General features: G+C 36.8%; 1 protein-coding gene across 1 annotated transcript; it reads right to left on the bottom strand.

The window, feature by feature from the left end:
• Positions 1-579: 579 nt before the first annotated feature.
• PMS2 (PMS1 homolog 2, mismatch repair system component) lies at positions 580-13,086 on the bottom strand (the record flags this gene model as incomplete). Its single annotated transcript, XM_082314002.1, has 15 exons — positions 580-821; positions 1,201-1,370; positions 2,305-2,405; positions 2,888-3,055; positions 3,953-4,865; positions 5,669-5,821; positions 6,309-6,393; positions 6,674-6,773; positions 7,545-7,642; positions 9,014-9,181; positions 9,665-9,848; positions 10,597-10,699; positions 11,807-11,893; positions 12,467-12,694; positions 13,041-13,086. 15 exons carry the CDS (start codon positions 13,084-13,086, stop codon positions 678-680), a joined length of 2,748 nt encoding a protein of 915 aa, XP_082170128.1. The 3' UTR covers positions 580-677.
• Positions 13,087-13,210: the final 124 nt, after the last annotated feature.

The raw sequence follows: 13,210 nt of genomic DNA, 5'->3' as shown, positions 1-13,210 counted from the left end.
TTCATTCTCAGAGAAGGAATCCCTTTTTGAAAATATGTTCTTGAAAAAAAAGTTTGGAATATGGATGGGAACAATGCTAATTAAAAGTAAATATGCCAGATGAATTATTTTATTCAAGCATTAAACACAGATGACTAAGTTAATCATTAAATGTAATATTAATGCTTGAAGTAATTATCTAATGAAACCCAGCTTTAGTGTAAGTAAAAAAAAAAAGTATTTTCACTTGTATATCATTTACATTTTCTTTAAAATTATCATATACAGGATGTATAAACATAGAAAGTTAATGTTTGTTTTATGGCATTACTAGAGACTTAAATTCACATTCCAGTTAATTTTAAGAATCACTGTCTTTGCTAAAAATGAGATTCACCTACTCTTGAGCTTTATACATAAACATTTATATTTATTTTTTAAAAGTCTTGATTGCAAAAGTAAGTAATACACACAGTAAACTGCAATAAAAGAAATGTTATTTACACATGAATTCCAGAATGTTGACATTGTTGACTTGATAGGAATAAGAATGAAACCCTGCTGAATGCCTTTAAGTGTTATTGTCTTCAGATTTGAAGACTGGCTAAAATTTTTTTCCTCAAAATAGGAGAGTCATGATAAAAGCTCAAAATAGTGCCAAGAATTAAAATCGAACACGTAAATAAACAGAAACTGACTTATTCTGCTGAAATCAAGTCTAAACTGACTATGTGTCTCATAGTAGGCCTTCCATGGGGGCAGTTCCAGGGATGCTCAATCTCACCCATATGGGTGATCAGTTTTCTCATTTCCTGCACATTCAGTGCAGTTCCGATCATCACCTGCAAGTAAAGACAAAAAAAACCAATTATTATTTCTTTCTCCATATTGACAACTGACACAGATAAGAGCAATACTTTGGCTCCTAGAGCAAATAAATACTGTGCAAGGCATTAAAAGCAGACAGACCTAGAAGATGAACAGAAGACAAAATACAGCTAAGTATGTTCCTAAGTGCACTGGTCTGAAACAAAAAACTAGCAGAAATTTTTCCCAAGTTACACTAGACAAAACCACACGGAACAAAATGAATGCTATTAGCTGTTGACACTCAACAGTAAATAAACTTCCCCTGCAATATATATATATAGATACAGTCACCTATGATACAACAGAAAATATGGTATTTATTTGAAAACAAGCGTCAAGTACTGTACTTACAGACTTTCTGCAAGCTCGAGAAGCAAACATCTGTCTGACCCTGGAGGGCCTACACATGACTCCAGGGCAGTCACTTAACATGAAGATCAGCTCATCTATGTCTTGTGGACCAAAAGTCCAGTTTTTGCTTGTTGGCAACGATATCAGTTTAACTCTTTGAGTTACAGGAGCTGAAAGATTTGCAATAATTAATAAAGAAACAGAGCACTACAGGACATTACTTTTTCTTGAGAGAAAAATGGAGAAACTACTTTGATACATTAATATGATGTGATCTGCATATATGATAAAGTTTAAATTTAGTCTTTTGATGGATCTTATTAACTAACCAAAGTGGTAACTATGGCAGACATCCTTTTAACATTAACAAAAAAATTCCTTGCAAACTTAAAAGCAGATAGATCCAGTTTCTGACAAACCCTTCAATTTCAAAGAACAAATGGTTTACGAAGCTATTTTGAGGTTATGTGACTACAAAATAATTAAGGATTTTTGTTGCTAAGAGATTGGTAATTAATAGCATTTTAGACAAAAATTGGAGATTCTGGCATGAAGAATATGGAAAAAATCTGTAGTGACTTTCCAAATACCAAAGTGGTAGCACTTTGATTATCCTTGCTGTATAAGGAAAACAGTAAGGAGCTTGCAGGTAATGCAATTTGCTCAAAAGTACACAGCAGCTCAATGCTAAAGCCATAAGGAAAACCAAAGAACATTATTTACCAATGGTATCTATTAATTTAAAATTTCTAAATTTATCATTTGCCTGCATCTAACCCTGCTGGGACCAGCAAGTGTACTAATAAAAAAAAAAGGATTTGAATGTAACACATCCAGAAAACACACATCCAGTCATATCGTCAAAGAGTGACTCCAAAGAGTCTTCAGACACTTCTGTAAAAAGCTGGTAAGAGAAATACTCTATAATGTTCTGTTAAATAGTGCAAAGAGACCACAGAATCATGTCTTAAAAAACAAACCAACCACATACTATAATGCATATTATTTCAAAGTTTCTGATAACTACCAAAAGGGATTTTTACATAATAAATGAGATGAAACTGTTGAACTTTTTTACTTCCAGCAATTCTGGCCCAAACTCACCATTTTCATTTATGACAAAATCAAACCCATTTTTTCTAAATATTTCCAGGTTTTCAATCAATATAGTTTCATTTACAGCTGTTAAATTGAGATTTTGAGGCCTGAAAGAGAGAGAAAAATATGGTATTGCATAGGTACATAGTGCAGACCACTTAAGATGGGTTTCAGAAGCAATCTAGAGATACTAATACAGAGCTCTCTATTAAAACATTTCACTTTGCCATTGCAACAGGGAGTGCTGCCCAACTGACTTAACTCTGCTGAGTAACACTTGGAAGTGATCAGTTCAGTAATGACTTTTTTTTTAATAAAGCAATCTCCAATATCAGCACTGCATGACCACGCCTACCAAACTGTGGGTTGCCCCGTAAGCCCACTGTGAAATCTGTTTGACCACTGCCTCGCTGCATAGCTATGACTCTATCTGTGAAATTTATTTTTCATGTGAAGATTGAAACACAGAATATAAAACCAACTTTTGTCGTGTTCTGAATGTGTGAAATGCTACATAGTCATAGATATCCTTCTGAAACATTGAATTAAACTTAAAAATTATTATTGTTAAAACACTGAAAATACTTACACTATCAGCTTCTGACCTTGAAGAACAGTGTGTTGTTGTAACATCTCAAAGTTGTATTTTTCATCAGTAGCATGTTGGTCAATTATGAAAAGATCAGAATTCAACTTTGCTATTATAAACCCTAAATTAAACTGGCCAATGATTTCCATTTTTGAAAACATTTCTTTACTGTATATAGAAAATATAAACAGATTATAAATTACATGTTATCAATTATCATGTTAGACTGTAAAACTTAAAAACGTCTCTTTCTCCCATGCAGAACACACTTTATACTAAAAAAAAAAAAAAACAAACAAACAAACAAAAACAACAACAACAACAACCACCACCTCATTTCAGCAGGATATGAATGTGAAAAAGTAGAGTTATCTGGAATCTGCCACTGACTGATGAGGCCGTTTCTAGCAGAACACAATCCATCATTAAGACAGGACTCGTTCAGGATTCTCCCATTTTAAATACAGCCACTAGTGATAATAAAATTAGAAATGGGTAGTATGGTGATAGCCCAAGTGAATTACACTGAAGGCAGCATCACGGTTTTGAAGTAAGGCAGCAGACATATTTGCCACCTTTTCACAATTAGAAGGCTTTTCTAACACTTTTTTAAAATCCAAAATTAACGAATTTGGCACCTTTACTGCCCAGTGACCACCTGAATGTAACTTATTTTCACCCCCACGTCTCACCAAATCTCAAATTCACATGAGGAAGAAATATGAGTTATGGAGTCTTTTCAGAGTGTTCTTATCTGTCATGAAATTTGGGGTTTCTCTGACTACACTGCAAATTTACAAGTCTGAACTAAGCCAAATCTATGGTGTTTGTAGCCACCTTTTTAGTGCCTTTTTTCCACATTCCATTTGCACTTAGTTCAAACAGCTGCTCTGTCAGTAAAATAATTGTCAAATGGGCATTTTAATGGCATAAGTTAAATAAAAGATATATCCAAAACTAACAGGTAGATGTAAGCCTCCTGCCCACCCCCCAATACAGGCCTTATATTTTTCCTTAACTTAATTTTTATTAATTGATGAATACATGTTGGGAAGGTGAAAATACCTGATCTCTTTTCTTAATTCATCTTCTGCTACTTTATTTTCTCCAGGACTAATTTTTGCTTTAAATCTTCTGTAATTTTGTGTTTCTGTACTTCTCTGTTGTTGCTGTATTACCTTTTTTACCTTTTCTGCTAAAACCTTCATAGAGAATTCAAGCGGCACGGTTTTCTTTTTAACTTCCACCAGTACATCAACACTTGGCATATAGTTCCTAGTATTCTTCACTTCAGGACATTTACCTGCCTTGAAGTTATCTGCTTCATTTTTAAAGCTTCTGCTTTTAAAACATTTTACTCTTGGGGAAGAGCTATTGGATTCTTGAGATAAGTTATTTTGATTAGTACAGTCATTCACTTGATTTAACTTATGTTCAGTGCCCAAGACCTGAACATCACATTCCAATGATTTCTCACTAGATCCACCAGTTTTAAGACATTCATTTTGAAGTTGTTCTTCTGAGCTACAGAACTCTTCTTCAGGAGGATTAATTACACTTTCACTATTGATGCAGCTCCCAGCTTCTGGTGTACTACATCCCGCATCTGACTGAGAAGTGCTACAGAATCCAGAATCGGCATTATCTTCTAATTTTCTCAAATATCTGCTTGGAATTGACATCTTTGAGTCCATCTTATGACAACTCTCAGACTCCTTACTCGAGACAGCCTTTTGAGTCTTTACAGTACTCAAAGGGGCATCAGGTGACATTTGTCGAGGGGAGCTGTGTTGCCGTTTCACCTTTTTAGGGCTTTGAAAATTACTCTCTGTCGTTTGATGGAGAGAGAACGACTCCCTTAATCTGGCCAGAGTCATCATTCTTTTTCCTTCACCACCTGGATTTTCAGTCTCAGAGTCAGGCACCATTTCTACCTGAGGCTTTTCTGTCTCTTCAGGAAGCGGCTTCTTCAAGTTGCCTAATAAAACCAGAATACAGAATATTTCAAGATTCTAAGTTAGCTGGAAACATGAATTAAATGATGTGCTTCAGTAAAGGGAATGAAAAGAGAGGTAGAAAAATAGCAAACTCCTCAAAGGAGCCCATAAGCTTCCGACCATGATTGAGCATGGGGCTGATACGCATTAATATCCAACAGACAAGCAGTTACATCTTTAAGAAACTTAATGGTACTTGTGTGAATTAATCTGTAATCCCTTTTTAAACTGGAACAGCAATCAGTCCAGTCAGGACATTTATTTATATTATCAAAAGAGTTTAATGACTGAGTGACAATGAAAAGTGAATCGCTCTTACACTTTAATGGTCACTATAAAAGTCCATTGGCAAGGTGTTAAGGAGCTGGCACAATAGATACTTGTAGTATATGTGATTTGTAGATAATTAGAGGACTTCAGCCTCACAGATTGTCAGTCCGGCATGTATTTTACCAAAGATTAATTTAAGTAACACTAAGAATCAGGCTACAACTGATTCGATACATCAGTAAAAAGGAAATTAGGAGGGGTTCTGTTGAAAGAAATGAGGATGAGGTGGTGGTAACACAGAATAGCAATTTTGAAAGATTATACAGTCGCAAGAGCATCGGCCATTTCTGTAGTTATCATAAAAGAATCAAAGTTCAAAACCATTAAACTCGTACTTAAATTTCAGATTTTATTCATGAGACCTTAACAATTCCTTCTCAAGGACATTTAAATAAAGGAAACACAGATCTCTTCCATATCTTGGGAGAAATCTTTTTCACATTTTGTGTCCTACCTGCGATGTCCAGAAGCTTCTGATTGACATCCAATTTGTTAACATCACTACCAAACATCTCCGTCAGAGAAGTTTTTAAAATTGCTAATAAAAGCTTTTCCTCCTGAAGTAAAATTTGCCTTTTGTCTGGAGTTACATTGATGTCAACACACTCTAAAGAAAAAACAACCGCATTATAAATGAAAGATAAAAAAAAAAATTTCCACCCTTGGATCAAAGTTTTCTGCCCTTTCACCCTCCATTTTTATTTCACAGGATTAAAACCAAAGCCACAGCTAACATTCACAGTATGTCCGCAAATTAAACTTTTAACTTTCTCAACATTCCAGCAAACAAAACAGAAGCTAATTCTGTGTGATAACATGATACGAGTTTTCTTGTATTTAAGCTAACCACAAGACTGCCTTTTTCTCATTACTTGAGATAAGAAGTTACTTTTGAGTATAGAAACAGTAGAAGGGGAAAAAAAGTGGAACCACCACTAGACCCTCTCTCTGCTTCACCAACTGTAGATCAAAAAATCGGCACTCTGCAGGAAGTCATATCGATAAAAGTTACAATATTCTCTAAATAAATACAATTTATTCTTCAATGAAGTTACAGCCTTTACAGAAATTACTGAAAATTATTCATAACTTACCAGAATCTACACAAATGTTAAGAACAACAAATGGATACTGGTGTTTATTGTACAAGTGATAAACTTCATTCACAAGTTTTACAACCTGCAGAGAAGGCGAAAAACCAATAAACGTTAGTACTAATATCTTCTATTTCCCACTGGTATGTGTTATTTAACCCCCTTCAAAACAATTACTGTACTAAAGCAGATGTTATACGATTGAGCTTTTGTTCACACAGATAGACACAATGAACACAAAAACTTGAGACACAGGAACTTGCAGCATCAGGCCACAAATGTACATATCCGCTACCAATCCAGTGGTTTTCAGAGAAAAATTGAACAAGTTAGTGCTGGTGATATTAGCAAAATAAAAACCTCACCTTTGCTGGATCACATGGACGTTGGTTGATAAAGAAAAACTGTCTGTCTGTTGTACTCCTTCCAACACCATGATCACAACGAGAAATGAAGCCTGTAATACTGTTGAGAAATAATATAACAACAGTAAGGGAAAATGGAGGAGCAAAGCGAAATAATTTTTTCTGACTCTGAGCATATTTAATGGAAGAATATTTTATAAGGGGCTAAAAGAAACACTATTATACAGCATCAGTAAATATGTATACTTATTTCCTCTCCCAATTCCGTATCTGACAAAGGCTAGATGTTCAGCTCCAAAATGGCATCAGACAATTGAAAAAGTAGCTCGCTCTGATTTCAAAAGCAGTGGCATTTGTCATTTTTCTGCTCTGAAAGCAGAAGGTCAGTTGCAAACTGTCATTGGTCAGATATTGATGCATCTATTTGCCGATCTCATGGATAGTGAGAGATTAAAAAAAAAAATACACTTTAAGAAAGTAAAGGGTAATTTACTTGCACAAAATGATTCACATTCATCTCATACCATTTCTCAGTAACACTACTGAAGAAATACAGATATAAACAACAGATACAATTCATCCATCCAATTACTCAGAGCACTGACAAAGGTGACATTCAGCAGAAGATTACAGTAATATATAACTAACTAGGACACAAGGAATACTAGCTTTGCTCTTCCCACTCATCTGACTAGCAACATCTTAGTCCTGAATTAACTTTTTAAAATCAATTGATGGACTTTCCCAAACTTTATACTAATATCTACTATGCTGTTACTATTAGCCACCACACTTGGTTTTTTTGTTTTTTTTTAATTTTGGGTTATGGTAAAATGCCACTCGCAACAGTGGTCTGTACTCTTCCTATTACCTATAAAGGTTTTGTGGCATGTCAGTAGAGTTGAGTCCATATTCTTCACAAACAGCTTCACTAGGAGGTAGCTGAACAAAAGGTATGAGGCTCTGCAACTAAAAAAAAAAAAAAAAAAAAAAAAAAAAAGAAACATTAAACATGTATAGATGTTTTTCCTTCTATTCTGTTGTTATTTATTAGCCTTAAGATCTATTTGATAAAATGGTGGGTTTTTTTCAAGTTGGCTGACCAAGTCAAATACTTAAAATACCCAAATTTACTAGAAGACAGTGGCACTGCTTACAGAGAAACAGAAACAATGCCTTAACGAATGGCTGTTCTCATCTTTTGCCTTAGTTATTTCACAGACCCTTACGTTAAAATGTACAGAGACAGAACAACAAAATGATTGACACAATTTGGACTCTCCAGCTACATACATATGACCTAACCAAGTTTTACGCAAAGACAAAAGGCAAAAAGAGTAATAGAAGTTTCTTCTGAAAGAACAATAAACCTATTAGAAAAGATATGTTATTTGAATCACAAGCTAAGTACAGATATGTTTACCACAAGCATTTTCCTAGTTTCCCACTATTATTTTTCTGTCATTAGAGCATCTTCTACTGATTTTACATTTAAGTATTTGATATTATATAAACAGGCTATAAGCTAAACATTTTGTTGAGATAACACTGAATTTTCAGCTATGCTTGTTGCTGTGTGGCAAGACAAAGTTACATCTTTCACTGAGTTTTTCAGCCACAGCATGAACAGGCTGTGAAATTTCTACATGGGCACCGTGAAGAGAGGAAGTGCTTATCAACAACCAGCAGCTATCAACTACTCAATATTCCTGATGGTTGTAATATACAGTTGTAGGAAGGATGGTTTTATGCTTTTTTTCATCTTTGCTTTCTTCTAGAGGATAACAATTATTTTTATAGCTATTATTTAGAAAGCATCACAGTCCACACCTCTACAGGGGCTGACTGCAAACCCATTTAAAGGTTAACCAATTAAATTAACTAATTAAACTTAGTTTCACAGGAAGAGGCTGCAAAAGCTAGAAAAACCTCCATTTTCTGTTCCTCAATTAAGACTTTCACATCACACTATTTTTAGGATTTTTTAAATTGCTTGTTCTTGTGACATACAGACCTTGGTGCCCATACTGTTTTTCAGAAGCACAAACCTTCAGAGGCTTGCTGGCACAACAGCTCAGAAAACTGGCTTCAGAGAGATATTAAGCAGTAACCCTATCTCCTAAATCATTTCTCTTCCATCAAAACATCTCTAAGCAGATTTAGAAACTTCAAGGGAACCCGCAGAGGCTGCACTGCTTCTCCTTTTTCAACCTGTAGGGTGTGCTAGAAGTCAACACATGCTCCACCCTCTTACGGTTTTTAAAGGTTTCCTACATCCCCTCTATTAAAACTCTCTCTATACAGCTATATTCTCTTTCTTTTCAATAATAAAAGTAATACCTGTTTTTGCCCAAATACGGCTCCAATGTTTTCCTTTAAACTAGGACTTCCAGTAGTGGACACCACAGAGCTTTTTTTCCCTTGGCCAACTTGATTAGTGCAGTTAATCCGCACTCCTTTTGAAACAATACAGTATGCCTGCAATACCTGGACCATTTTTGCATATTCCTATTTAAGAAAAAAGAAAGTTCACATTTATATGAAATGTCTCTTTTTAAAACAAAAATGTATAAACAAAACATTCAATTTGTAACACAAAAAGGGGGGGTGAGTTTAATATTTTTTTACATCTTTACAAACTAACTAAAAAAAAAGTGAAAAATAGTGTCTTTAAAAACAAACAGCATGTTTACAAAATTGGTATTTAGTCATAACACAGCAGTCCCTGATTTTAAAAAACACAAAAGTGAGCATGATATTGTTTCTTTTAAAAATCTGAAAATTTGAGGATGTACGTTTAAAAACAATCATTGCAAAACAGAAGAGGAAAGCATACAGGAAGATTGTTTTCTTATTTGATGAAGATATAAGACAGGCATGAAATAGTCTGACATAATCAATGTATTCTACAGAGAACTGAATATCATTTAGCAGTGAATAAATTCTGGAGTATGATGCTCCTTTGAATTAATAATTTCTGAGCGAACCTACCTTTTTAATGTTTCTTTGAAATTCCTTATGGCGCACCGGCAAAGTATAAAATAACTGCTGTATGTTAACAGTCGTTCCTTGTTGTCGTGGAAAAGGAGTTTTCTGAGTTATTTTACCATTGTGATCAAATACCAAGCGAGTCCCAACCTTTGCGGACTTATGACAGGTAAAAATGGTAACATCACTAGTGGAAGGAAAGAGGCAACAGAATTACTCACTGAGCACTGTATTTTCTTATCCATTCCTCATGACCTAATCAGGCATAGACACACTACATCAATACTATTCATTTAATTAAACTAACTCTTCACCACAAACAACTAAAAACATACCTGAAGAGTAGTATAACATTTTCGTAGCTACAACGCAAACATTTTTATTTGTATCTCTTTGGTTCTTCTCCTATAAAATGCAATGTTAAAGTCTGGTTTTGCTGGACACTACATTCCTCATACTAATACATAACAGCAGAACTGTGTACAAAATACACAGAACTGTGTACAAAAGCTGTGCTATTTCAAATGTATTGTTTGTCTGGGAGGAGTTTAAACACAGTTCTAATGAGTTACAGCCTAGCAAACACAGCACTTAAATATTATAGTGCTTTACATCAGAGGATCAAACACTTATGCAAGTACACAGTTCCATCCTGCAAAGATTTGCATACTTAAGTAACACTAAATTTTGTACATAAAAGGACCAATCAGGTGCTTAGAGTCACAGAATAATTTCAGATGCTTAGAATCATAGAATAATTTTGGTTGGAAAGGACTCAGGATGTCACGCAAGCTACTGCTCAAAATCGACATAACATTAAGGAACTGGAAGTTTCCAAAGCCTCATTTTATCAATAATGGTAAACTGAAAAGTTGGCTTCAGTTATTTTTGTGCATATAGTAACTTTCTACTAATAAGAAGCTTAATATTAATACCTTAATGCACACAGTGAACTCAGAGCTTCACCTCGAAACCCAAATGTTTCAACATGTATTAGATCAGAAAAATCTTGTATCTTTGACGTGTAATGTTTCAGAGCTGGAAAAAGATATTTAAAATATATATTTAACTTCAAAGTGGCACTGGTCTATGCAGGTAGATTTTGCATGCGTATCAAGAAGCAAAAACACTTCTGTATTATTCATTGTATTTTACATAATTATTAGAGACAAAATAATTAAATACTTAAATGTTTCCTTTCCCCTTTTCCTATAAGCAAGATCTCTTTAAAATCCTCAGATACACCTGTTATTCCATACTTACACCCAGAATTCAGGCAGCATTACTGGTATGTGCATTGCAAGATGCCTCGGAGCAGCACACAGTACCTGCCTCTGCTACTGATGTACCTGTCACAGATTTTGCCCTGCAAGGAAACAGCTGCTGTGCTGTGCATGGTCTATAGTGGACAGGCATAAGCCTGTTCCACTCTGACCACAGCTGAGGAGGACTCAATCTACACCATCAGTGCAGCCCTGGTCACCAGGTAACAAACTGAGTTAGTAGCAGCACCCCTGAACTTTCACTGTCCTGGAACAGTAGGAGAAAGAGTTTCTGATGTACCATATACATACTGTGAACACACAAAGTTACTGAGTAATAACTTATGGTGACAGAGATCCCTAGTCATTATATGAAAAAAGAAATGCAAGTATTTCTGTTGCAATGGTTAGTTACATTTATCATACAGTATTGTTTCTGTTCCCATTTTGTGCAATTTAAAACTAGCAAATGGAAAATTTGACAGTCAGGCATGCAATGTCAGTCCACTTTCAGCAAACAGTCAAGTTTATAATTTGCCTCTCAAAAGCAGTCACTTTCACAAAGCTTGACTCCTTCAACAATGACTGATGAGTCAACATGAGTGAATCTAAATTATCTCTATCTTTTATTTCACTTAAATAAGCAATCAAATCAAAGACTACTTCTGAGCTACAAAAATTATAACCACAATAGCACTACAGAAGTCCAGTCTAGCTTTGCCCAAGTCTTGCAGGTCGTGCACGCATTATGTAAAAGCCGAGTATCCATTAAAAACGATTAAACTTAGGAAATTTGTTTAAAAAAAAAAAAAAAAGTAGCTTTCTCACTGAAAATATGCTTTCAAAATGTCCAAATATAAATTATGAAAAAGGTTCAACTTACTCAAGCCTTCAAAGTTTTCCTCTTCCACTCCACCTCCATTATCTGAAACCTCTATCAGTTCTGCCCCATGATCTTTAAGTTTTATATCTACAAAATTGAGTAATAAGTCTTTTAATTCTGTATGTACATGAACAGCATTCAGTATTAATTTTGTATATTAAGTAACTTTACCAGATAACAGTTTCCCATACCAAGTTCAAACAATAAAAAAATCCTCATAGCTGTCAAAAGTTAGGGCAATCTAATGCAACCGGCCTGTACTTGCAGATAGTTCAGCTTCATGGCACTTTTGCCTGAACAGAAGTTTTCCCAATTATAACAGCTATCATCCTGGCAGCTCTGGAAACTGCAACCCTGCCTTAACCGTCTGCTAGCTTGAGGCCACCGGGTAGCAGAGCCTGATCACCACTGCTGGACAGGCCACATACCTTAATTAGTGGCAAAAAGGGCTACAAATAAAAGCACACAGACAAAATCACATGCTTCTAGGAGCCCAGCTGGAGCCTGGGAATCAAAATACTTTATTAACCTGCGGTGTAAAATCACTGCAAACACACTTGGCCCAAATAGAAAGTATTTGCACAGATTTGTTAATATGCACTCTGCTTTGAGGAAAAAGTATTTTAGAAGTCTATGAAATTACGATGAAAAGAAGGTTACCAATGTTGGTAGCTCCAGCATCCAGGCTGTTTTCCACCAACTCTTTCACGGCAGTGCCAAGATTCAGCACAACCTGTCCCGAACAGATCCGATGAACGGACTTACGGTCGATGGGCTTGATGGCCTTGGCCGGCTGCAGGCTTGAAAGAGAGGAGGGACGGGAAAAAACACGGTAGCGTGAAGCAGGCGGTAAAGGCTCGCCTCGCCAGGCCTCGCTCGCCCGTTCCTCTCAAGCGAGGGCAAGGCGGGGGGTAAGACACTGATACCCCGGGTGGCCGCATCCAAATGCGGAGCGCCCGAGAAGCCCCAGAGGCTTCCCCGAGCAAGTCGGGAGGGGAGGCGGGAACCGAGAAGCCAGCGGCGGCCGAGGAGGCCGCAACCGCGCCAGCGGCCAGGCCATAGCCCACCGCGGGGGAGCGAGGCCCCGAGCCTCCCCTGAGGAGAGGCGGCCCGGGCAGGGGAGCGCGGGCGAGGGGCGGCCCCCGCCGCCGCGGGCAGGGCCGAAGCCGCGCCAGGGCAGGCGCTCACCAGGGCGCAGCCGCCTCCATCGGGACCGCGGCGGGACGCGGCGCACTCTCCTCAGGAGCCCCTTCCCCCAGGCTCCGCCCCCGCCCAGTCATTGGCCGCTGGAGAAAAGAGCCCGCCACTCCTAAGCAAATTTTCAACTCTCTGGCGCCAATTGGTCAATGGGGCTATCCAATCAGCACTGGCAGCTGCACCTTTTGCCCTATGGAGACTCGCTTA

The sequence above is a fragment of the Platalea leucorodia genome, assembly GCF_965183815.1.
Source record: "Platalea leucorodia genome assembly, chromosome: 5".
Taxonomy (NCBI): Eukaryota; Metazoa; Chordata; class Aves; order Pelecaniformes; family Threskiornithidae; genus Platalea; species Platalea leucorodia.
Note: the sequence above shows the minus strand (reverse complement) of the source record. Positions and strands in the feature narration are given on the sequence as shown.